We start from the raw sequence: 27,728 nt of genomic DNA, 5'->3' as shown, positions 1-27,728 counted from the left end.
GTGGAATGCTAGGGTCATCATAGTGTTGTCCTTGGAGGAGTGCTAGTGGTTGTTAATGAAGAATGTAGATCTATACTTAGCAATTGGTGGTTGAAGTTATGGTTAGTGGCCCAAATAGAAGCCTTTGAGATCTAAGAGCATTAATTACAAATTTTTATCATTTGATATCTATAGCAATAAAAAGAAAAAGAAGGCAAGAAAATGCCAAAAAATGGCCCAAAAAATAGCAAAGAGAAAGAAGGCAAGAAAAATAGCCAAAAATGGCACATCGATAAGCCACCTGCAAGTATTCTTGTGTGGGGACTTGATTGTTCAAGCCTACTGAACATGCTAGAGAAGGAAAGTGAAGATTTGTTTGAGGTGAGAGAATGAATGCGGTGCCAATGCGTGACAAACACATCATCACTACTTGGGCTAGTTATCAAAGTAGCCACCATTTTGGAGGGTACTCCGTTCACTACTAGAAGTTGTGTATTGGATTAGAGGCAAAGTTTAATCAAGCCAAATGTCAATGGCCGTAGAAGCTACCAACTTGATCGAGTCGACTAGTGAAGGTAAAGTGATTGGCTTCAAGTTTGAGGTTGCCTTTACTTTGTGAGGCTTTAAGAATAGTCTAGAAGGCTCCAATGTACCCTAACACCACAAGTGTGGAGCAAAAAAAAAGAAGAGAGGAGCAAAAATCCCCACTACTAAAGGCCTTGGCTTGTTAGAAATAACTCCATCAAGAGATATTAGCATTTAATGATTGCTCAATTGACCAAATCGCAACATGCAACCGCAATCATAAGGTGGAATAAAAGTTTGTTGAGGGACTTGACCCAATAGTAGAGCAAGGGTCCCTTGACAATTATTTTAAGCTATTAGCCCAATCATTATCTTGTCTTTGACAAAAAATTGCTTTTCCTTGTACCAATGTGACCTCCTATTGGGTCAATGTGTGGAAGAGTAACAAGGCCTCCTTTGTTATGACCTTGTGTGCTTTTTATAAAGATGGTTGCTCCACTTGCTTGAAGACATGAGGTTGATTTTACTAATGTGACTTTAAGGAAGTCTAGTCATAGCCCCTCCACGTGCAAGCAGATAGACTTGCAATGGGGGAAATTGTTCATTTGCACATCGATAAGCCACATGCAAGTATTCTCGCGTGGGGACTTGATTGTTCAAGCCTATTGAACATGTTGGAGAAGGAAAGTGAAGATTTGTTTGAGGTGAGAGACTGAATACGGTGCCAATGCGTGGCAAACACATCATCACTACTTGGGCTAGTTATCAAAGTAGCCACCATTTTGGAGGGTACTCCGTTCACTACTAGAAGTTGTGTCTTGGATACAGGCAAAGTTTAATGAAGCCAAATGTCCATGGCCACAGAAGCTACCAACTCGATCGAGTTAAGTCACGAAGGTAAAGTGACATGCACATGTCTTGGCTTCAGGTTCTGAGGTTGCCTTTACTTTGTGAGGCTTTAAGAAAAGTCTAGAAGGCTCCAATGTACCCTAACACCACAAGTGTAGAGCAAAAAGAAGAAGAAGAAGAGAGGATGGATGAGGTGGACCTATAATAATAGGGAGATATGATCTATCCTCCTAAGAAAGGCTGTCCTCACAAGGCTGAGGATTGGAAGAACGATAGAGAGAAGAAAAATATTGGTGAAAAGATCTGCCGATAAAGGGACGCCTCAGGTCTTTTGCATTGCATGTATTTTGTCATTAATCACTGCCATCGAGATGATCTTCGGGATATCCAAGTTTCGATTGCCAGAAGAAGGAACTCAGAATCTCTCTCATCACTGCACCAGCATCACTGTAACCAACCATGGATTACTGGCTCGAGGACTCGCCTCCTTCTCCCTTGTTCAAGTCTCCTCCTCCTCTTCCCTGTGCGCTGGGCGGCGAGATGCCTGTGAGTGTCGTCTGTGTAGAGAGAGAGAGAGAGAGAGAGAGAGAGAATGTGTGTGTGTGTGTCTCTTGTGTCTCAATTGGTTGTGTTTGCAGCTACACGAGGCTCACCCTCCTATCTGGACGGACGACACCCACAGCATGTATCTGGACCACCTTGAATCCACCTTTGTGGGCGACCTTTACCACCATGTTTACTGCCAGGAAGACATCTGCGGTATGCCCAGCTCGACCGAGTTCATGGCTTCCTCATCCACTGAGCTTATTACCGCCCAGAATCTCTCCACAAAATCGTTAGCCTCTGTGCACCCTATCTGGCAAGACCAAAAGGTCAATCTTATTGGACAGCATGTTTCAGGATTCAGAAACATAGGGTTTATGTGCAGCATGCAGACAAAGTAACTTACCTATGTTCGCAACAGGTATCTCTGTCTGTGACGTGGGATACACTCCCAATTGATTCGGCCTCAGGGGTACCCAGATTTGCATCCACCGATGCTTCAATGCATGTCCCTTGGACAGCTGCGAATCATTGCAATTATGCTGATGCAGGTGGGAAGCAGGAGCTAAACCTTATTGTCCCTCAAACGGTGCCTGTCTCGGTCTTGGAAACGTCTCTGGGACCTCGAAAGCGTGGGAGAATGAAGAAAGCAGCATACACACCATCTGATAAGTCCAGCTTGGCAAGTACCAGCAAAGGTCAGCTGCTCTGCTTTGCTTTGCTGTAGAACTGTCCAATGTGTCTGCCTTGTATCCAATGCACAGTGGGTGTATGTTTGTTCGAGTAAGTTTGGCCACAGGCTTCTGTATGTGATGCTCTCAAGTTCCTGGATTGCAATACATTAACGTGCCTGCTGTCAATTCAGTCAGTGTTCCACACTTGCTAAGGCATGGAGGGGTTTCGCAGGTGGGACTCATTCAAGCCGTTTGAATGGCCAAGTCATGGGACATGAATTTGAGCAAAGCACTCAAGCTGTGAAAAGAGCAGCATCCAGTCAAACTAAGAAAAGAAAACAAAAACATCAGAGTGAGGTAGATCTATGCAACAATGATAGAAGACTGACAGACCAGGTAAACTTGGAAGCCATATCTTTTGGTTTCCCCTGTCTGTTGGCCGGGTCCAGGATGATTTTTCCTTATACATTTGGGGTAATGGTTCTTGCAGGTTGTTCCCTCTGTTTGTGAGAGTTCACCAGATTTTTAAAAGACCGCTTGTGTATCCCCGTGAGCAGGATCAACTTGCAAAACTTCTCTTATAGCTAGAGAATAGCTGATCAGGAGTCTAGCCCATTGGAAAGTCCCTGCATATTCTTGGGTGACGTGGCCTAGCCTGAGTTGCAGAAAATGTAGAGATTTTGCTTATTCATCACCATGGAAGAAGTGCAGATAACGTAAAGCTCTCCATCGGCTCACCATCCTCGAAAGATTTCTTCAGCCAGGACAGTGATGTTATGTTAGTGTTTTGAGTGAACAAAGCTCCAAATTCGAGAATTGATATCAATTCTGATTTCTGCAGGATCTAAGTAGTTTTGTTTTGTGCTCCAATTCCTTGTATGTTGTATGCGGTTGGGAGGAGCTGGGTGCCAGAAGCTAAGTGAACCGTGACAGTGTCACTGGCTTAGTTATTAGCTAAGTGTTTTTAGTCGTATCTTCAACTGATGAAATGACTGAAATAGTGCTGCCCCTTTGTCCTTCTCTTACAGCCAAGGGCAGGTAATAAGTGGTTAGTGCCATTAAGGTTAATGCCCTGCCACTTAACAAACTGATTGTAAGCAAATGGTCGCAGGGTGCAGCTTGTGCTTGTGCATTCGGCTTATGCATAACTTTGTAGCCAAGATATGGTATACAAATTCAGGTCGATTCTTTTATTGTTTCAATAGCTGATCTGGAATTTCTGAGCCTTGATAGAGATCTTACACATTGGGAGTTGGGTCGTCTCACAGAAATATGGGAGTCACTTTAGTAAATCACAATGGTCTCTGCATTCTGGTGCTTACTTGGTGTGAAGCAGGAGGTCAAATTTCAGTTTCCATTCATGGATAAGGATACTACTGATTGGGCATTCATTTCAAGCTCAAGGATGATTCAGACCACAAGCTCAAGGCTACTACAGGAGTTGGGCACTCATTTCAAGCTCAAGGATGATGCAGAACACAAGCATGATGAGATTTGCTGCGGTCGACATGGTCGGTAACTTATGTAGAAGGCATGGCAGGATTGAGCTATCCTGGTAGTAGCGACCTTCCATGCATGATAACCTTGTGATTGGAGTTCAATACAACTATTTTCTTGTTTGGGAAAGGGGGTAAAGGCATACTCCTGCACATGCACATGATATGGAGGACAAGAGTGTAATGATGCGTACGACCTTTCCAGACTTTCCTAGTGTTGCAAATTCCTGTAATCTACTTCTGATGTACCTGTTCACGTACTCCTTTTCTATGAGAGGTGATTGTTGATCCTTTGATTGCTCCCTCTCTGTCTCTCTGTCTCTGTCTCTGTCTCTCTCGTTTAGCCTTAGATGGGGATGTGTTCCTCATGCTCCACACAACAACAGGCATCAGATTTTACTGTCCTGGCCCATGCACTATTGAAAGACACTCTTTATACTTCGGAATTTACAGTAATGTTGATTAAGGTGCAACCTCATATTGATATGCAATATATTTTATATTAGTTGTAATCAATAGCGTCAAACATATAATAACTTCCTAAATGTTATATCAATAACCTTATCAATTATATTGATATGAGTTATTATGTTAAGAATAATAATATTGGCATATTAAAAAATTAATATTAGGTTATTATATTAATAAGATAATATCATACTAATGTATTGATTTTAAAATTTGTGAAAGTGCCACATTATCATTGCAAGGAATATAACCGTCCACAAAAAGTGAGGGCACGAGCAGACATATTGAACCTTTTACATGTCAAATAAGTAAAGTTTGCAATGTGTGACATGCCTTTTTTTCATTCTTACCAAGTATGTAGCCACCTTTTTGTTTGGTTGCAAATACATACTAAGCGTGTGGCAGCACTCAAAGGCAACCTTCTCCAACCAAATTATAAGCAGTAGAGTGCCATTGCCTTGTAGACCAAGTTTTCTTAATCCACTTGAAATTTCTCAAGAGACATTGCTAATTTGTCTTGGACAAAATTCTCCACACCATTTGGTAAGGTTGCATATTTTCTTGCCTTTGGGCATCAAACGCTTGTTGACAATAGATAGAAGTTTCAATCGACATCTTGTAATGGGGGCTTGTCTCAACCAATTAAAGAGAAATATGACATTTGATTGATAATTGGATAAGCCCTTAAATAGTGCAAAGTTCAATCTTACATGATTTCAAACTAGAGCATCAATGAATTCTTTTTGGGTTGTGATCATAAAATATTTTATTGGTTATACTAACCATTCAAGAGCTTTATGATATGTTGATATTATGGCACTCATAATAGAAATAGTGAATATAGTTTTGATAAAATATAATAATATTAAAATTGTAAATTTATTAATCAAGGGTATAGTAACATTAAAGATATTACACCCTTTTGACTTCAAAATTTTTAAAAGTGAAGCACCATTACAAGGCATTAATATTGTAATGTGTATATATATTGATGATAAAAAATATTTACATCACCAAAACAAGGGTTGGTGGGGAAAGCATAATGACAAGCAATTAAAACATCGACATTACAACAAAATCCCATTTAGGGCAATGGCTCAATTTTTTTGCGATACAACTTTTACGACTACAATTTTGGCCTTTGAAGCTCCAAGTATGGTTAAACAATCTTCCTTCAATGCCTTGAGGGAGTCACTAAGGGCCAGTGTTGAATTACCTCATAAAGCCAAATAATTCCTCCTCCTGTAAATGAGCTTAAGTGCCATGGTAGAGATCACAGTAATCAGCCTTCAAGAAGATTGATTCAAGGAACCCAAGTCACCAAAGAAGACCGTGGTAAAATGAAAATCAACCTTTAGGTTGGCAACTTTTAACCATTTTCTAACACAAGTCCAAATTGGCTTAACATAGTTGCAATCCCAAGATAGGTGCTTTTTGTCCTCTGCACATCTCTTGCAAAGCAAACATTGAGGGGAACTGGGTAGTCTCTTGGAAAATCTGGATTTCATGAGTAGCTTTTGAGAGAGGAGTCTCCACCCAAAAAAATTTAGCTTGTGGGATGGAGTGCTCTTCCAAATTTGCTTTAATATGTGCTTCCAAGTAAAGGGTGTTGCCTAAGGACACATTCCTTGTCCACTTGTTGGTAAGTGTTAGAGGGATGGCCAAAGAGGAAGGAAAGAAATCATGGCATAAACAACATTTGACTAACGACTTGCTCACTAGGCTTGCCAAGGACCTTGAAAATGATGTAGGTCTAGGACAGGATGTCGGCCAGTTAGCCCGATGTATCGCAGGATATGTTCTAGCCATAGAACTTCCTTCATTTTCAAATTAAAGAAAGCCTTTTTGTGTCCAATGCCCACCACACTGAGCTCTCTTTGTCCCAAGGCTACTCCCATGACCTACGGCCTTTCTCATGCATCCTTCTTGCTAAGATTGGTTAACTAGGATAGGGGCCAGCGAGGGGTTGTAGGCAAAGGGATCGACCTAGATGTTAGAGCCAAGGAGGCATCTCCATACTTGTTGCTAATATAGGACCAACTAGTTTGTGCAATGACATGCTACCAACCTCTAATAATGGTTTGAGCCATCTCTAAGTGGGGAAATTTGAGAGGTTGTAGATAGTTGCAGACTAAGTTCTGTTAGGGAGCATCGCACCAAACTTCGCTCCGCGAAGTCAAGGTATTCTATAACTCCAAGATCACAAACCAAGGTTGGGACCCATCCATCCTTTTGATAGTTTGAAAGAAAAGTTTGTTGGCTTTGCTGTGAAGGGTGTAGTAACGCAAAAATGCATTAGCCAATATTTAGCCTACTAAGGTTAAGTATAAAAGGCTAAGTTGTACCTTGCCAAGGATCCTTTTGCCTATTCTAATATTTTTCAACCTTCCACCGTCTAAGAGGGTGCATACTCTTGGCCACCATGGCATTGGGGGTGCATACCATGCGACAGCCCCTCATCAACTGATTCTCAAACATTAATGGTAACATGATCTCAACCTAGCCACCTTGCCTATGGTTTCTTGGCAATTTAGTCTATTTTCTTGTATTTCTAGTTTTATAGTTTGTTGTGGGGATTAGTTTCTTTACATTGGTATCAAAGCAAATATTTGATCCAATGGAAAGGTCATTTTCATGGTGGATATGGTGTCACGACTTGGCACAGGGTAAACAGAGGACAAGAATTAGTAATAGGACTTAGCATAGTTAAAGTCGTGACTAGTTAAGGTTCTCTGTAGCAAGTCAGGACTAAATTTGAGGATCTTGAAAAAGGTCTGAAGGAAAAATGGTGGTCAGAAGCTATTTTAGCAGGTCATTATCAAATTTTGGCTTATTTTGAAGGACATTTGACAAAAGGAGAGCTATAGGAGACTAGAGGTAACTAAAGTGACCTCTATTTTTTGAAAGTAGGGTTCATCTTCTTCTTCCTCATCTCTCTCAAGCTCTTCTTTGAGCATCAATTGTGGATTTTCTTACATATCTTCTCTCTTTTACATCAATCCTCCAACAAACAAGTCATCAAGCTGAGTGAACCTTCAAAGTGAAGTTCATACTAGATGACATCTTAAAGAGGTACAAGCACCACTTATAATGGGCAAAAACTTTGTTCAACATGCTAGAATTATGAAAATACATTTGCTCCAACTGCATGGATGTTGTCTATTCGAACTTTGTTAGCTCTTGCATCCTATCATGGTTAGTTAATACACTGATGACATGATGAGCACTTCCAACATAGTAATTTTCAGGAAGGGCTCTATTTGGAGGACCAACCAGAGGAATTACTTCCTGCACATCATAAGGACCCACCCTGTTAATCTCTCATGAAAGCCTTGTATGATTAAGTTTTCATCAGCTAATTCACATATTTGTTCTATTATCTTGGATGCCAATGATCTGATTAACAGTTGCCCCCATAGAACCGAGGATCCTAGTACCATGCATCAATTAGGAGTACTTTTGGGAGGACTGATTTGGGGCTGCTACATTAATTTCATGGTATGGAGATTGTTTAGCATGATCATGACATCTCTTGTTCTCAGTATGTTGTTTCAAGCTCTACTTTTGGCTAAGCTAACTGTACTCCACTGACTAATGGATCCCAACATCAAATTATGTGCAGATGATGATTCAAAGTTGGTTGATGGTATCAAGTATTGGCAGCTTGTTGGATCTCTTGTTGTTTGGCCAACACACATTCCTCAATTGGTAGATACAATAAGCATGCTTAGTTAGTACTCTTCAACACCTCATCATACTCACTGGGAGACAAGAATGATAGAATCCCAGTGTCTTCGATTCATGAGCAAGGATCTCATTTTGACTTTGGAGATCCTTGCTCATGAGATCAAAGGTCATTTTCAATCTATACTTCATTTAGCATTGTGGCAGGCGGCCAATCCACCATCACCATTCACTTCAAGGATAAAGTGGCCTAATCCGCCATTATCATTCTCCTGGAAGGAACAAGATGGATGGATAGGGGTAGGCAGAGGGAGGGAGAAGCAAAGCTTAGCAGAAGAGAAAGGCAGGCGCAACAAAAATGGATCTTGTTCTACTACTAGGGTTATCCATAGGAAGACTATTTGATTTCAAGAAATAGAATCAACTCTCCACCAAGGGTCTATTGAAACAATCCTCTATGCATGCCGGGGTCCCTCTCATGGTGGAGGGAATTGAGTGGGGTTGGAATCTCTTTGGCACTTATTCAAAGCCTTATTTGATTGAGGGTCAACAACTATTGGTCATGGATGCACTTGTTGCAATTGTTGAGTAAGAAATGTACTGGAACTTCATGACAAAATGCCGAGTTGATGGCCTAGATTAGTTGTGTGTGCACTTCATTGGGTGCAATTTAATACTCTGTGGTGGTTGCAGTTAGCAATTTTGTGGTGTATGTTAGTAGTGTGGATCTTTCAACAAATTAATGAAACATTACAATAGCTATACCCCTACTGTAATGTTGATTTTTTTGGTAGGTCTCCAACATTACATCAATAGATTGATAAAACATTACAATAGCTATACCCCTACTGTACAGTGGATTTTAATCAGGGAGCTTACAACAGTGCAAATATGGTAGTTCAACAATTACTTCAACAACTGTTCAATATTCAGACTTTATCACGATTCCAACCATTACTACAAAGAAATTAATGAACATCAACAAACTGGATAGCGCAAATTCCAGCATGCATATTTGAGAAATTGAAGCTCAATTCACCTACAGAAGGAAGATGGGCTTCACTCAGTTCAACCTTCTGATGCTTCATCAACTGTCACAAAGGGTGTCTCCAATTGAGTTCAAATGCTAGAATTTGTTCCAAGACCTAAAGTTGTCAAAGGTGCCAAGGCTTAAAGTTGTCAAATTAGGCTAAAAGAGGAAGTTGGTTATGCTTTTTGCAATGAGCTTCTTGTGTCTATTCTTGTCAAGTTTGAGAGCTTCAAACTATACATGAGGAATTAGCATTGACGCTAGCATTTGGGTTAAGCTACAACTTACAAAACCATCATTGGCTTAGAGCATATCACTACTATTGGTGTTGATCTTGTTCAATGTGATAAGACTTTGGATTTATTAGAGATAGTGGTCTTTCAAAGGGAAAAAGATTGAGTGACAAGAGATGCTTGTTGGCAAGAGGGTCAGCTTTGCTCTTTGTTGACAGGAGGGGTTTTATAGAATGCAATAGAGGCATTTACTATCTGAGAGAGATTATTGATGCAAAGGATGGACACTGAAATCTATTGAAGTTACTTGATAAGATTTGATTTGAGGCATCCAACATTTGACACACATAAACCAAAAGTCGAGCATAGTAGTTTTGCTTCAAGAGGAACCTCAAAAGAGCAAAGACTATAGACAAAGTGCCTAAAGATGGTCTTATTCTTAAGTGGGAAAAAGAGTTTGCCCATATTTGTGTTCTTACAATGGGAAGAAAATATTAATGCAAGCTTGCAGATGTTTGAATGCATTAATGTATTTGGGGCATAATTTGGCACACCATCCTTCATTACCGGATGCAGATTTGACCATTGCAAAATCTACACATAAAGTGAATTTTGGAAAATAGGAAAATCTGAGAGGTGGATTATTCATATAAATCTATGATAGAGAATACAAGGACTTGCTATCCAATTGAATACACTATTTGCTTAATATCTACTTCAGTCTCACAATTGGATGATGAATTTGGAAGATATTATTTTCCTTGCTTTGGCAACTTGCATCTAGAAATAAACAACAATGAGCCACCATCTTTCTATGCATTTGGAGAAGCTGTGCAGGAACAACAAGTATACTATGCAAAAAAACAACATGCTTATTATGAAGATTATGAAGAATATGCATGGCATGAACATCATGAAGAATATGCAAGGTCTAGACATCAATCTCATGATCAATAGTATTATGAGCCACAATCTTCTTGTCATGGATGTTATGGACAACAGTATGACGATGATCCGTAGTTGTATTATGACCGTGAGTACAACAAGCATTGGTATGACCAACAACATTCACAATTGCATTATGATCGTGAGTACAACAAGCATTAGTATGACCAACAACATGCATATGATAGTGATGAGAACTCTATTGAGTTGCAGCATGCAAGTGATGATCATAACATTTTTGGACAACAACAACACATCAATCATTATGCTTATGGTCAACCTCAAAAGTGAGGACGCCCTTGCAGTCATTTTGGACACTCTTTCATGTATGAGAATCACGTGGGACAACGACAAGGACTTGGAAATGGTTCCAACTCTTTTGATATACATACAAATGGACAGTCATACATCAATGAACAACAACATGTATATGATCATGATCATGGCTATGAGCAACATTATGCTAGTGAACATGGGTAGCATGTTGATTAGTATTTCCATGATGATCAACCATCCCATAGTCAATATTATGATTATGATCAATCATTTCCTGGAGATCAGCATTATGCTAGTAGAAATGAATGTAGTCATGACTATGAAAAACCATTCTATTATTTGAGAAGTATGATAGTCATAGTGGCTAGCATGGTGTTATTCGGGGAAAACTCTTAACAAGTGATGATATTAGAGGACTACATGCACACGGTTTATGTTATCAATGTGCTAAATCAATATCTTCTGATCATAAAGATATATGCAAGAAAAGGAATGCTAAAGTGATGCTGGTCATAGAGTTTCCGGATAATGAATAGGCAACTGAAGAGACTGAAGAGGAAGTGGACTGTAAAGTCCAAGATGGAGAGTCTTACAAATCCTTTAAAGTTGATCATGATGCCTATTAGCTTTCTAACCTATATCATGCTAAAGACCAAGTGAATGCAGTAATTGAAGAGGGACATGTAAAGGAGTTTAATGAAGCTATATACCAATCTATGGACTTAAATGACATGTTTTCAATTGATGACCTCATCTTTTCATTTGATTTGGGGGATCATGAGGATACTTCTTTGTTTCCATTTGACACGGGAGGCCATGATGAGATATATTTTTGTGCAGTTGGAACTTATGGTTGTGATGACTAGTTTGATGGTTATCCATTTGACCCTAGATGCATATTGGACTTCTATGACTTTCATTGTTGGTGGGTTGTAAATAACACTTGCAATATTGATTCCTCAGCATGTTCAATCATCCTCTTTAAGGATTCATGATTCCTTCAAAAACAGTGGGATTATTGTAGCTATACGACAATGGGGACAACTTGCTGTGTGAATTTTTTGTCATGAATTACATGGTCCTTTTTTGCAACACGATTGAATCCTATGTGCTGATGGGTTCCTTATGGTCTTTTCTATCCAACAAGACTTTATTTGTGACATTTGGACTCTTCTATCACAAGTTATGGGCAACTTTTGTTTGTTGCCATGTTTTACAGTCTACAACAATCCACTAATCTCTCTTAGTTATTTCCATTCTTTGAAGGACTCTTCTTTGTGGCATGCTTCTTTAAGAGGGGATGGTTTGTAATAAAGCCAAAACGCCTTAGCCAATATTTAGCCAACTAGGATTAAGTATAAAAGGCTAAGTTGTAACTTGCCAAGGATCTTTTTTCCTATTCTAACATTTAATGTTTGAGGTTTCAACCTCCCACCATCTAAGAGGGTGCATACTCTTGGCCACCATGGCATTGGGGTGCATACCATGCTACAGCCTCTCATCAACTAATTCTCAACCATTAATGTAACATGATCTCAACCTAGACACCTTGGCTATGGTTTCTTAGCAATTTAGTCTATTTTCTTGTATTTCCAGTTTTATAGTTTTTGCTGTGGGAATTAGCTTCTTTACAAAGGGACTCTAGCCCTTTCCACCCTCACTTCTATCAGTAGTAAGAACATTCTTGCTAAGTTGAACCATCAACTTTGTATCCCCCTTTGACCATAACAGATGTCTAAAGGATTTCTCAACAAGCCCCCAAGAAAACTTTCTAAACATGAACAAAGAAGCAATGTAAACTGTGGTAGAGGTGAGGATGTTCTTAATGACAATAACCTTCCCCACTAAAGAGAGAGGTACCCCATACCACTTAGAGACTTTGACTTGAACCTTGTCAAGGTACCAAAGGAATATTTTCTTCAGTGTGATACCGATACCAATGGGTGCACCAAGGTATCTTATGTTTTTCCCTAGGTGTACAATCTTGAATCCATAAGCGAGCATCCACTCCTGTGGGGCTTCCCACTCTAATGGCAGGAATTTAATCTTGGATTGATTGATGATCAATGCAAAAGGGCTGAAAATTGAGAGAATGTGTCCATCAATGCATTCATTGATTCTTTTTCAGTTAGTACAATAGACGGGTTGTCATTAGCAAAGAATTGTGATGAATATTAGCATTTGGTAATGGAAGTCCATTGATGGTGCCTTCCTGAATCATCTTGTCAATCTGACGAAGCAATGGGTCCGAAATTAGTGCAAAAGCTAGATGTGCAATTGGACAACCTTGAAGAATAGACCTCTTTAGGAGAAAAGGACTTGACATACTACCATTGATGTTAACTAAGCAATAGGGGAGTTTTGAGGTCTCAAAAATGCCCTGTAAGCGATCTTAGAGAGAGAAAATATTTTTAAAAATAAAATACTTTTTTAGTTTTTTAAAAATTTTATACTTTGGTAAGTAAATATATAAAAAATTGTTAATAATTCACTATTGTGATATTCTCGTGGTCACATCAAACCTAGAAATCTAGGCCGCCATAAAGGTGATAAAGATTGTCATAATGAAGATCTTACTCATCCTCATTAAAGTGAAAAATAATATTCAATTTGAATTTTGTTTGATGTTTGATTACTTCCCTCCATTCTCACTCTCTTCTTTCTTTTCCATCCTTACTAGTTTCTTCTTCATTTTCCTTCTTGTTTCTAATTCGCATAGTTTTTCAATCCAATCTTCTAATCATATCCTTAGCTATGGATTAGTCATCCAATGATCTCTGTAGCTCTAGTAAAAGACCTCTTTATCATCTTCATATTGAGTTGGATAGTGAGTATGAACCAAAAAGGAAGAGAACAAATCCCATTACTATTACAAAGTCTACGAAACATTTACTTAGGTTTGAAGGAAAGAAGAACCTTGATCTTTGGTTAGATGGTAGGCTATATCCCAAAGATCCTAGCAAAAATAGCACTTTGCCTTTCTATAATAACTCTTCATTAGTGATGGATATAATGGGTTTCTAGGTTATACACTTAACTTGGTTGCTGAAAAGGATGTCCTCAAATTAGAGAACCATCTTTTATCAAAACATAACAACGAGCTACTACTACAGAAGTTAGAGAGCTATCAACAGAGGATTCATTCATTGGAGAAACGCATCAAATCTTATCAACGAAAGCAAACTATTTTAGAAATTTGAAATTGACAAAATTCTCTTAGAAATATTGAGAATCTCAGATGAGGAGGAGGGGTTGTAGTAAAAGAATCGAAGCAGCAAGGTACATTTTTTTTCACTTTAAAAATATGAAATATGACTTTGTTTATAATTAATTGTATTGGTTTGTGATGTTGATTTTGTTTAGGTCTCTTCTTCAACCGAATGCAAGTGAAAGAGATTCTTTGAATTCAGTAGTTTCAAAAGATATTTGGGAGAGAAGAAGAATTTTAAAAAGGCAAAGAAACAATGCTTGGAGTCATTTATAAAGGATCATTCTTTGGATACTAAGATAGTGCAGAAGACACTAGATAATATTGGTATCAGTTGAGATGCTCATATATAACTTTTCTCGCTTTTACAATCAAATATTCAGCAAGGACAAGTATGCAATTGCATACTTCCAAGGCCATCTGTGGTTAGAACTATTAGAGAGAGTGTGAATAACAAAGTGATGGAGATTCTAGGTGAGCCTTTCCATATCAAGGCTAGCTTCAAGGGCAAGAAAATGGAAGTTGTATTCAATGAATTTAACAATATTTTCCTTGACTTTCCCACCCTACGTTGTTTAATTATTAGATTCTATGACTTATCACTAGAAGAGACACAAGGAGTGGCTAGATTTGTGGTAAACTTGATGAAAGTGAGATTCTAAAATGTACAAAACTAGAGAGGGTCTCTATTACCTTGATGAATAGAGCACTTTCATTAGATCATTGCAATCACTCAATATCATTTAGTGTTCAATCGGAACACAACATTTGGTGGCTAGGAGCATTCAAAGTAGATACATAGGATTTTGATATATTGTATTGGGTGTTTCATCGAACATCAATACCTGATCTTATTAAGAGACAACAAGCAGGAGAAGAGCTATTTTTTGAAGGATTTGGGAACTATAAGATTGAGAGACACATAGCTGGTGACTTAAAGACACTTAAATGTATGTACAATGTATCAAAGGGAGTCAACTCTAGATCTCCTTGCCTATATTGCATGTCCCCAACCATAGAGTTGAACTCAAGCAATTGGAATAGAGCTCCCTCTAGGCACAACAAGGATCCACAGTTTAAGCCAGTCTTAGATATTCCTTTAGCGAATGCCCATATTTGAACACTTCATAAAGCTTGTTCATCTTTATATAAGATTTGCATGGAAGCTAAAGCCATTATCAGCTAGAACACATGCTATAATGAGGATTTAAAATGTCTTATATGCAATTGTTTTGCATGGTGATAATGTTGTTATTGAACCAAATCTTCAAAAGTCTAAGGATGGAAATTGTGTCCCCAAAAAGCCATCTATTGGTGGAGTGAAGGCTAGAAGGTTCCTAGATTTTCATGGGAGACTTGGTAAGATAAAATCTAGAAATGGTGGCTCAACTGTTAGATAAAATCAGTGGAAGTGCCTACATAATGCAGTTAAGGATCATGCTGATAATGGACAAGCTCGGAATAGAAAAGCCAATGTTTGGAAAACATTGGACAAAGTATTCTTTTATTGTGATAAAACTGAGTGGAATGATGATGATCTCAAAGACTTCAAAAACCAATTGAATCTTTTTAAAAAGGCAATGACAGAAGCTTGGTGTAATCAACACTTCACTCACTATATGGTAAGAAGTTTGCATATGTATGATCTAGAAGACAATGATCCAATTTATGCAGTAGAGAAAGCATGAAACTCTACGATCAAATTTTGTTTTACATTCACGACTTATGCAAAGCGAAAACAATGATCCAAACCACTTCAGAGTTCATGAAATCGTGTTTCACATGTCACTTTAACAAAGAAACTTGACAAATTCGCGTTTTATACACCCGAAAAATTTGTCCAAAATAATGCATTCAGAATATCAAAACCCCATCGTTTAACATTTGTAGAAGACCAATATTGATAGAAAAACTAAGTAAAACCTTTATAGAACTTCTTAGTTCTTGATGTATCTTTCTCCTCTTAAACCAACAAACACATATCAATGTTTAACAATGCCACCTTATTTAATTCATCTTGCATGTCGAAATCCCTAAGATATCACACATGGTTCATTGATCAAAATACAATGCCTTATAAAAAGTGAGTTGCTACTTGAGCAGCAGAGGAGGCATGTAGTTTCACGATTCATGGATCAGTTTTTATTTGACATTGAAGACTCATGAAACGCGACAATGAAATTTCAAAACCCTTTGCAAATGGTAAAATCGTGTCTCATATGTCAGTGAATCGTTTCGCAAGAAAGGTTACAAATTTGATAATCTTCAATGCCTTGAAAATTCAGGATTGCAAATAGAGAAAAAATGATAAGAAAAAGTTTGATTTCTGATATTTGTAGTCCCTACCTGTGCTAAGAATAAATAGTTCGTCAAAGACACGACAAGATACGTGAAAGAAATATTTAACGATCACTGCATGTTTGTTCAAGAAGTATAGTGTACTAATTCGGAGGAGGTGCACTTAAATGAAAAAAAAATGCTAAGAATTATCTTTTACCTTTAAAATGTGGAGCCATAAAAGTGGTATCATGCAAAAACATAAAGTGACACGTGGCACAACTTCTTATGCAAAAATGGTTTGCATGTCGCTCATGTAAAATTAACTATGCATTACAACAGCCACACATGTAAACCAACATCCTTTTAAACCCAATTTTTAAACCGAAAAAGAGTTTTTTCGAAGACAAATCTCTTTCTATGCTCAATCACATAAATAGAATGCTAACTTGGTCACAGTGCAAAAGTATTCTTCTGTGGAAGGTGACTAAAGAAGGTTTCATTGCCCAACATACGCGTTGAACCCTCGAAAATGTAAGTTTTTTGGCAAATATGAGCTAGCTTTGAATCAATTGACAAATCTTGCCGAATGATCCCCAAAAAGGCTCGATGTATGAAATACGATTAGTCATGACTCTTCCCATGGACAAGAGTTATTTCGTGTTTCATATGTCGCTTGGAATGCAAGTTTCTTCAAATAGAATCATGGATCAATGGAGCTTGATCACAAAGACTAATGTTGATAAGAATTAGGTAGATAAGATTTAAATATTATTGATGTGAACATTCAGAGATTTACAGAATGATAATTATTCTATTATGAGACTTGTAAAATCCTCGAAAATGTAAGTTTTAAACAAATATGAGCTAGCTCTGAATCACTTGGCAAATCTTGCCCAATGATCCCAAAAAAAAGCCCAATGTATGAAACGTGATTAGTCATGGCTCTTCCCATGGACAAGAGTTACTTCACATTTCATACGTCGCTTGGAATGCAAGTTTCTTCAAATAAAATCATCAACCAACAGAGATTGATGACATAGAATGATATATTTTTTTTCACTAATGTTGATAAGAATTAGGTGGATAATATTTAAATATTAATTGATATAAACATTTAGATAGATATTCTTTCAAGGGTTGAACTCATTGAGAATAAGATTTGAGTTTATGACAACTATTCTATTCCAAGACTTGTAAAACTTCATGTCATTAATTGTCTTTGATTAAATATATATCCAAAAAAGAAGTGACATGTGAAACACGAGAGGGTGTTTATTTCTCTTGTCCAGAAGGCCTCTTCACGTTTCATGTGTCTTGTGCCTGCATTGTTTTATTGAAATTGGCGATAGACTATGTGATTAGTATTTGTTTACTACTAAGTGATTGTAGATAGCATTATATAAGAGATTTGGAGATTTGTTCTAATTTGGTTGTATTATTTGTTTTCTTGGATATTTTAGATGGCTAGAACTAAGGCCACTACAAGGAAGTAGAAAGTTGATCCTAGAGGTCTTGCTTCAAAGATTCATCAATTCTCCAAGCCTTCAAAACTTACAAGGAAATCCAAGTCAAGGAGAAGGTTCTCACAACATGCTAGATGCCTAAAGGAGATTAGAAGTGCAATGAAGACTCTAAATAATACAATGCCAAAACTGTCTTTTCAGAGGCTTGTCAAATAAATTTGTGACAAGCATAATCTTGATAGTTTTAGATGGAATAGGGGAGCTCTTAACTGTATTCAGGAGGCTAGAGAAGATTTTTTGATTGAGTTTTTCCAAGCTTCTTATATATGTGTTGCTCATGCACACAACATGCTAATACTTATGGATAAATACATGATAATTCTCAGGAGATTGAGATATAGGTTTTCAATGGTCCTTGAGCTAGTGCCCCATTTTGATGCGAAGGCGTTCAATATTTTAAATGTGCCTCCATATAGATAGAAGAAAAATGATCCAGGTCTTAAGGTTGAAGATGTCACCCATGAAAAGGACACCAGATAACATTGAAAAGAGGAAAAGGTCACAGAAGAGTAGGCAGATAAATAAGGGAGTATAAAAGAAAGAAGGAAGAAGAAAAGAAAGCAGAATAACTCCCACCTTTTGAAAATGAGTTATCTACCCTTCTTGAAAAAGGGTTGGCCCTAAGGGCTTCAATGTTTATTGCTTTTTACCTGGTGATATTAACAAAAGATCTGATATGTATTTTTGGACTCTAACTATGTTCAAATTCTCAAGAATAAAGTGAGAGAAGTAAATGACTCTATTCTTCTTGTTGGGATGAGGTATAGTATACCAAAATTTGTTTTTGCTTACTATATTTTTCTAGCAATAGACTTTTGTGTTGATGCTTACTATATCAATTCCTTTGCTAAGTGTGTAATGCATGAGCTCTCATTTGATATACAACAAAAGATTGAGGTTCTTGATCCATCTATCTCATACTATATGAGGAGTGAGCTTGATGCAAGTGCATTTGACCATTGGTTCAATTCAATTGACTTTGAAACTATGGAGGTTCTTTTAATTCCATACAATGAAAAGTAAGTAACTTGATAGTTTGTTAGATTTTATGAGATCTTGTTTTGCTAGATTATTGAAATATTTTTGTTTATATTTCTCATTGGAGCCTAATTGGAATAGACTGTGTGGAGAGGCAATGTTTTCTCATCAATTCTATAAAACGAAGCCATGGAAATGCCAAGTTGTAAGTTATATAATCTAGGGTCTCCTTGATATTTTGATCTTTTTTTCACAAGTAGTCTAAATATTTTGATCTTTCTTTTGTAATTACTCTAAATTTTATTGCCTTTTGGGCATATAGTTGTAAAAGATTGATTGAAGTGCTAGAGAAAAAGCCTCCCATGCCTTCTGACTTACTTGCAACAATGCAATATAGACAACTTGTGGTAAGGTCTTGATTAATATGGTTGGAACATACTAAGAAAATTTATTCTAAAAACTACTATAAACAAGTTTCATAGTTTTACTTTATATCGTTGATTGCAGTGTTCTCATCAGGATGATAGTTACTCTTGTGGGGATGGAGAGTAATTGTAAATGTCAAAAGATTGGTTTAGTTTATTTATCTCAATGATGATAAACTTATAAAGGTAATGTGAAAGATACTAAACTTTAAGATAGAGGTTTACTGAAAAATAGTCCATTGATGATAATAATATAGTCCATTGTAAAAAATAACAATGAACTAAAAATCTTTTTTTACAAATGTATGATAATTTACAAGGGATTGTTATACAAGTTAGCATGTTTGGTATATAAGAGTAAAGCTCATGAAGTACATAATGGTCAATTGTATACAGCCGACAAGAATTGACAATAGTGGGAGCTTGGACATTGAAGGAGAGGAGGTGCATGTAACTACAATAGGTGAAGCTATGCCTTCAACACCCAAGGCAACCAAAGCATCAAAGATAGGCAAAAGGACTCCTAGAAAGGATATCCCTTTTCCTAAGAAAAGATCTTAAAAAGTAGCTCTGCCTCATTGATTGTAAGCCCTTGTGTATAAGTTATGGAGATGGCTAACAAAAATTAGCCACAAAATTTGTACATGTATTTTATATTGATAGTAAAGAGATCTTTTCTTCAATATCCTTGCATTGTATATTTTTCTCTCTCCTCAATATATATATATATATATATATATATATATATATATATATATATATATATATATATATATATATATATATATATATATATATATAATATGTTACAAATGTTTATTAATTAGAAAGTGAAATCAGATATACACCTAAGTGGATATAATATGATATAAAAACTTATTTGTTATTAAGTTGGAACACAAATGAGTATGGTAGTTCAATATCTTCATTCTGTAAATCCATCCTTACTTGTTGTAGTGTACATGATGATCTAACCTTTAGGATTGAAATAATGTCCTCATTGTATCAAACATCAAGATCCACTATAGGATCTTTGTTAAAATTATCAAGATTTTGGTCTAAATCAACCAGACTGCCACCAACATAATGCCATCTACTATAATAAAAGCTAAGGATGAAATTTTGAGTAGCAATCATATATTTACAAGCTACAGAGTCTTGATCTATCTTACATATAACTTTTCCTTATGTCTTAGTGTCCCATCCCTCATCAAAAAATTGTATAACATGATCATATGTTAGTCTCTTCACTGAAAGCATGGCCTTTAATATCTTATCTCAGCATTAGAAAAGAAGTCAACAAATATATTAATAGGCATGAATAAAGTAACTTTGCTTAGCCTAATTGAGATACTTGGAATGAGTTAAACATTGATATGGATGTGATTTAGGAGCTTAGACACCTTTTTGAAGGTCAAATTTCTGTATTCATGGCACACACACACAGAGAGAGAGAGAGAGAGAGAGAGAGAGAGAGAGAGAGAGAGAGAGAGGATAAGCTACCACAAAGAAGGGAAAAACACGAGAGGGATAAAAGAAATGAGGGACAAAAATAAGTGTCAAGCTCTTTATTAATTTGAATTTAGGTTAAACATGTCATTATCATTAATCTAGATATATTATTAAATAAAAGTGGCCGAGATTATATATCATTAATGAAAGAATGTTATAATCACGAATATAAGAGGCTAGAAATAGATATTGATAATACAACGTTGTAATATTATTTTATATATATATATATATATATATATATATATATATATATATATATATATATATATATATATATATATATATATATATATGTGTGTAAAATTATTTGTTGTATTTTTTAAAATAAAACTTCCCTACGAAGGCTTTGCTCCTATTGGTCTAGAGCACTCTCTCTCTATCTCCTAAAATGCATTTTCGAGAACTCAAAATTCCCCTAATGGTAGTAGCATTAATAAACAAGGAGCTGATCATACTTACGAAGATGGGCCTAAACTTAAAGGCCATGAGTATCCTCTTGATGATAAACTGCCAGTTGATCCAGTCATAGGCCTTATCTACGTTGATGTTAAGTAGGACAAAATCACATTCATGTGAAAGGGCCAAATCAATAGAGAATAGATGGTTCAAGACCGTGTCTTGGATCTTCCTTCCAAAAGCAAAACCATATTGCATGGGATGCACAATTCTGCCAAGAAGGTGTTTGACTCTTGATCCTAAGGGCAAGAGTCAAGAGTCTTGGACATGACCTTAGAGGTGAAGTTCAACATAGTGAGCGAGCACCAATTAGAAACCTTGGTGCGGATGGGGGTTTTGGGAATTGGCTTGATAAGGCCCTTGTTGGCTTTTGATAGGAGAAACTCGAGCACTTGATGTGGTTCATCATGACCACAACTATTCCAAAGCTTTTGAAATAGTTCAATTGGGAGGCTATTAGGCCCTGGAGCCTAACCAACCTTCATTCTTGTGACATCAAATTTCACTTTCTCTAATGAGAAAGGTCTATCCAATGGGAGGGCTTTTAATGGGGGGGATAGGAACCATTGGTTCTTCCAAAAAAACCTTTAAGCATGTTTTCATAGTCATATGGTAGGTCTGCTAGCTGGCTCCACACCAACTATTGACGAAAGGTGTTTAACAAAGTTCTAGGAAATGGTAAATTCATTAGCATGAGGACTTCCTGATGCATCTCAATGGCTATAATTAGCTATTCAATCTGCTTAGAATTTAGAGCACTAAGGAAGAAGGATTTGGAGGCATCACACAAGAGCTCCCAATGTCCTCTAAGAAGCACCTTTGTAGCCTATATTGAGAGGCCTTCCATTTTCTTCATATGAAGCTCTAGCTCCCTAAATATGGCCTAGATGATAGGGTTGTCAAGCAAATATGCAAGAGTGGCAAGGACATGACTTCTTATTTTGGCAACATTTGTAGCATCCTTCCTTCTGCGTGCATCAACAACTCCACTATGGTCTTTAGCAAGTTGGATAATATCACTTAAATAATTTTGCCATCAGTAATTTAGGAGAGACTATGGAGTCCCTAGCTTTGTGCCAAGCTTCTATCACTTTCCTGAGGAACTCCTCATCCTCCAAGCATGTAGTATATTAAGATGAAAGGGAGGGGGACCATTTTGTGGTACAGCTTGTAACCACCAAACAAAAAGATGTCAGTATAGGAATATGATCAAATTCAAAGACTTCATGTAAGAATCCATAGCTTATGTGGCCACTAATCCAATAAACCAAATTGCCCCAATATCCAACAAAGGAAGCCAACAACCATTCCCTCTACCATATCCATGTCATGAGACTTCAACACCTACTTGTAGTCCCGTCGAGCGGTCTTCTCAATCCTTTGCCACTTATACACTCCTTCCTACATGCAAACCATGCCGTCACATGAGGCAATTAATGCACATGATGTGTAGGATGCTACCACATTGGCAGGGAATCAATATCCATAAACTCTTGGCAAGCTAGCAACCTAGGTCCTAATTTAAGTGAGCTTGGACAATACTAGCATTCGAAGCACACATGGAATGCTAGGCCATCTCTCTCTCTCTCTCTAGCGGGTTACCGGCAGAGTCAGATGTCCGGGAGGTATATTAGATCCCCTTGTGAGCACCATTGGTGTGAAACAAGGATGCCCACTCTCACCGACTCTATTTGGGCTATACATTGATGAGATAGCAGAGTTTATTCAACAGCGAGCCGGTGGAGGTATAGATCTCAGTGGAGCCACAGTTCATATCTTACTATATGCAGATGACATTGTGTTGGTCTCAGATTCAGCTCAGGGATTACAACAGCATTTATTAGCATTGGATGATTTTTGCATACAGAGAGGCATGACAGTGAACCTTGGTAAAACCAAGGTTCTTATATTCCATACATCAGCTCAGATTCCCTTTCTCCTAATTTTCCCCCTCTCTTTTCCTTTTTCTTTTCCCCCCTCTCTCTCCCTTAAATTTTATATTTCCTCTCTCTATAATTCTCTTTCTCTCTGTTCTCCCTCTCTCTCCCTCCCTCTTATCTTCTTTCAATTTTTCTCTCTTTGTATCTTTCTTTTGCTCTCTCTCTCTCTCTCTCTCTCTCTCTCTCTCTCTCTCTCTCTCTCTCTCTCTCTCTCTCTCTCTCTCTCTCTCTCTCTCTCTCCTTATTTTTCTTTTCCTCTCTCTTTCTCCTTCCAAGTCTTTTTCTCTCACTCTCTTTTCTCTATATATATTTTTTCTTCTCTCTTTATTTTTCTCTTTCCTCTATTTTCCTTTCTCTCCCCTATTTTCTCTCTCTTTCAAATTATATATTTCCTCTCTATCTCTCTCTCTAAGTCAAAAACTATATTAAAAATTTTTAATTAAAAAAAGACTACTCTCTTTTCTCTTTCCCCCCTCTCTCTATCTTTTTCTCTTTCTTCTTCTTTTTTTATTCTCCTCCTCCTCCTCTTCTTTCTTCTTCTTCTTCTTCTTCTTCTCCTCCTCCTACCTCCCTCTCAAAGTGTGTGAAAAACTATGTCAAAAAACTTTAAATTGAAAAAAGTTTTTAAAAATATTTAATTAAAGGTTTAAATTAAAAATTTTAATTTAACAAAGAGAGAGAGAGAGAGAGGGAGAGAGGGAGAGAGAGTGTGAGAAACTTTTGATTAGTTTAATTCAATTAAAGGAGAGAGAGAGAGAGAGAGAGAGAGAGAGAGAGAGAACCTATGCCCTACACATGAGAGAGGGAGGGGGAGGGGGAAGAAAAAGGTTTAATTTAAAAAATACTATTCTATTTCCTCTTTTCCCCCTCTCCATCTTTTTCTCTTCTTCTTCTTCTTCTTCTTCTTCTTATTCTTCTCTCTCTCTCTCTCTCTCCCTCTTAAAGTGTGTGAAAAACTATGTTCAAAAAGCTTTAAATAAAATTTTAAATATTTAATTAAAAAATTAAATTAAAAAGTTTGATCTAACTGAGAGAGAGAGAGAGAGAGAGAACCTGGGCCCTACACATGAGAGAGAGAGGGGGAGGGGGAAAGGTAAAGGCTTAATTTAAAAAATACTATTCTCTTTCCTCTTTCCCCCCTCTCCATCTTTTTCTCTTCTTCTTTTTTCTTCTTCTTCTTCTTCTTCTTCTTCTTCTTCTTCTCTCTCTCTCTCTCTCTCTCTCTCTCTCTCTCCTTTTATCTCCCTGTCAAAGTGTGTGAAAAACTATTTGAAAAAAATTAAATTTAAAAAATATTTTAAAATTTTTTAATTTAAAAAGGTTTAATCTGAGAGAGAGAGAGAGAGAGAAAACTTAGGCCCTACACATGAGAGAGAGAGAGAGGGGGAAGGAATTGAATTAAAAAGGGGAGGGGAAAAAGAAAGAGAGAGATTATACGTGAGAGAGAGGGGAGGGGGTTTTAATGTGTGTGTGTGTGTGTGTGTGTGTGTGTGTGTGTGTGTGTGTGTGTGTGTGTGTGAAAGAACCTAGGCCCTACACATGAGAGAGAGAGAGAGAGGGGGAGGGGGGAAAGTAAAGGTTTAATTTAAAAAATACTATTCTCTTTCCTCTTTCCCCCCTCTCCGTATTTTTCTCCTTCTTCTTTTTTATCATTCTTCTTCTCCTTCTTCTTTTCTCTCTCTCCCTCTCTCTCTCTCTCCTCCTTTTATCTCCCTATCAAAGCGTGTGAAAAACTATTTGAAAATTTTTAAATTTCAAAAAGCTTTTAAAAATGTTTAATTTAAAAAAGTTTAATCTAACACAAAGAGAGAGAGAGAGAGAGAGAGAGAGAGAGAGAGAGAGAGAGCCTAGGCCCTACACATGAGAGAGAGAGAGGGGGAGGAATTGAATTAAAAAGGGGAGGGGAAAAAGAAAGAGAGAGATTATACGTGAGAGAGAGGGGAGGGGGTTTTAGAGAGAGAGAGAGAGAGAGAGAGAGAGAGAGAGAGAGAGAGAGAGAATAGGCCTTACACATGAGAGAGAGAGGGGAGGGGGAAAGTAAAGGTTTAATTTAAAAAATACTATTCTCTTTCCTCTTTCCCCCCTCTCCGTATTTTTCTCCTTCTTCTTCTTCTTCTCTCTCTCTCCCTCTCTTTCTCCTCCTTCTTTTATCTCCCTGTCAAAGTGTGTGAAAAACTATTTGAAAAAGTTTAAATTTCAAAAAGCTTTTACAAATTTTTAATTTAAAAAGGTTTAATCTAACACACAAAGAAAGAGAGAGAGAGAGAGAGAGAGAGAGAGAGAGAACCTAGGCCCTACACATGAGAGAGAGAGAGGGGGAGGGGGGAAAGTAAAGGTTTAATTTTAAAAATACTATTCTCTTTCCTCTTTCCCCCCTCTCCGTATTTTTCTCATTCCTCTTCTTTTTTATCATTCTTCTTCTTCTTCTTCTTCTCTCTCTCTCCCTCTCTCTTTCTCCTCCTTCTTTTATCTCCCTGTCAAAGTGTGTGAAAAACTATTTGAAAAAAATTAAATATAATTTTTTTAAAAAAATATTTAATTTTAAAATGTTTAATCTAACACACACACACACACACACACACACACAGAACCTAGACCCTACACATAAGAGAGAGAGGGGGGAGGAATTGACTTAAAAAGGGGAGGGGAAAAAGAAAGAGAGAGATTATATGTGAGAGAGAGGGGAGGGGGTTTTAATGAGAGAGAAAGAGAGAGAGAGAGAGAGAGAGAGAGAGAGAGAGAGAGAGAGGGGAGGAATTGAATTAAAAAGGGGAGGGGAAAAAGAAAGAGAGAGATTATACGTGAGAGAGAGGGGAGGGGGTTTTAATGTGAATGAGAGAGAGAGAGAGAGAGAGAGAGAGAGAGAGAGAGAGAGAGAGAGAGAGAGAGAGAGAGAGAGAGAGAGAGAGAGAGAGCCTAAGCCCTACAATGAGAGAGAGAAGGGGGGAGGGAAGGGGCTTTTAATTAAACTAAAGGGGATGGGGAAGAGAAAAGGAAAGATTACACGTGAGAGAGGGGAGAGGAGGGGGTTTTAATTGAAAAAGGGAGGTTTGGAAAAGGGGGTTGGTTCAGGAAGCCTCTGGAGGTTGGGGCTTTCCAAACCTATAACCAAAATAATTAAGTAGTAAGATGACAAGCTACCCCCAAGTTATTTATCCTCACCCCTCAAGACCTATATCATTAAAAACTTTATGGATATCCTTGTACACTAAGGTTTAATAAGATCCCATCTCACCTCATCACTTGAAACCTAGTAACTTAGAGACATCGACATTACTTTTCTTGGCATTGGGAAGTGCCTAGCATATTAATAGCCAAAAAATGCTAGAGATGTCACTTGGGTGTCGATTCATGACTAGCTAAAGTATATTTGAGTCACAATAGTCGAATCATATCAATATTTACAAGGGTCCTTGGAAAGTTAATCAACCTTTACAACTTGATAATCTTGGAAGATAGAATAAGTTAACACTTGCTTAATAATCTTGGGAGATAGAAGAAGTTAACACTTTCTCCTAATGCTAGAGTGTTTGAATTACAAGCACATGGAACTTTCTTAAATTTCATAAAGCTTTTAAAAAGGATTTAGCATAAGACGATATAAAGACATTGATAAATGAAAGAGATAATAGGGATTTTCAAACATGGACTCTATTGCATTGCCTAGTAAATCAATTTCTTCATACATCTAAGCGTACATAAATGAATGCAAGTACTACATTTACTCTATTGCATGGCCTACTAAATCAATTCTTTCATGCATCCAAGCATACATAAATGAAGGCTAGTAGTATAGGCACCGCACTAGTGTGCCATCTCATTCTCAAAGTTATATTCAAAACCTTGCTCCCTGTCATCCTCCATTGAGGCCTACGCTTGCATATCCAAATGTGTTTGCATCATCTATCATTTCTTGCATTGAGGGAAAGGGAAGGGTTGCACACTTACTTTTGCAGCTTGTTGTATGGCTTGCGTACCCCCCCCCCCCCCCCCGACATGGACTCTATTGCATTGCCTAGTAAATCAATTTCTTCATACATCTAAGCATGCATAAATGAATGCAAGTACTACATTTACTCTATTGCATGGCCTACTAAATCAATTCTTTCATGCATCCAAGCATACATAAATGAAGGCTAATAGTATAGGCACTGCACTAGTTTGCCATCTCATTCTCAAAGTTATATTCAAAACCTTGCTCCCTGTCATCCTCCATTGAGGCCTACGCTTGCACATCCAAATGTATTTGCATCATCTGTCATTTCTTGCATTGAGGGTAAGGGAAGGGTTGCACACTTACCTTTGCACCTTGTTGTATGGCTTGCGTATCCCCCCCCCCCCCCCTCGATTCAAAGAAATGATGTGATCTATGGATAATATTGCTCAAACCATCATCTAATTGTTGCAATGGAGTGCAAGGATTAATACCAATGTCTAATAGCGAGGCCTAGAATTGATCTATGTCATTCTTCACTTTCTCAAATAATCCTTTTGCTTGCCTCAACAAATTAGTTAGCCCTTAACTAACTCTATTATGGAAGAGCATAAGGAGTGCAAGTCATCCTCTCCAAGGCAATCATCATAGGACCATTATACATTATCTCCATATTTTATTTTTCTAATATGAAAATATTTGCTTACCTCTAGCTTATATTATGGCAATGTCTTTGTTAACATCCAAGTTCTCATTACATACATTTA

At 37.4% G+C, this 27,728-nt stretch overlaps 1 protein-coding gene across 3 annotated transcripts; it reads left to right on the top strand.

Moving 5' to 3' along the window:
- Positions 1-1,588: 1,588 nt before the first annotated feature.
- On the top strand, positions 1,589-4,532 carry LOC148036727 (uncharacterized). 3 transcript variants are annotated; one of them, XR_015690497.1, is made up of 7 exons: positions 1,589-1,899; positions 1,992-2,225; positions 2,318-2,594; positions 2,803-2,966; positions 3,061-3,608; positions 3,682-3,736; positions 3,839-4,532. XR_015690497.1 is itself a non-coding variant. In XM_087675608.1 (5 exons), the coding sequence occupies exons 1-5, from the start codon at positions 1,813-1,815 to the stop codon at positions 3,097-3,099; spliced, it is 801 nt and encodes a 266-aa protein (XP_087531734.1). In that variant the 5' UTR covers positions 1,589-1,812; the 3' UTR covers positions 3,100-4,532. The 3 variants fall into 3 exon arrangements, 1 of the variants encoding a protein (XP_087531734.1); XR_015690496.1 differs by having other exon boundaries at positions 3,682-3,750; XM_087675608.1 differs by having other exon boundaries at positions 3,061-4,532.
- Positions 4,533-27,728: the final 23,196 nt, after the last annotated feature.

This window comes from Lygodium microphyllum, chromosome 4 (genome assembly GCF_053477565.2).
Source record: "Lygodium microphyllum isolate KBCC chromosome 4, Lygodium_microphyllum_v1.1.10, whole genome shotgun sequence".
Taxonomy (NCBI): Eukaryota; Viridiplantae; Streptophyta; class Polypodiopsida; order Schizaeales; family Lygodiaceae; genus Lygodium; species Lygodium microphyllum.
This window is presented reverse-complemented; position numbering and strand designations above follow the sequence as displayed.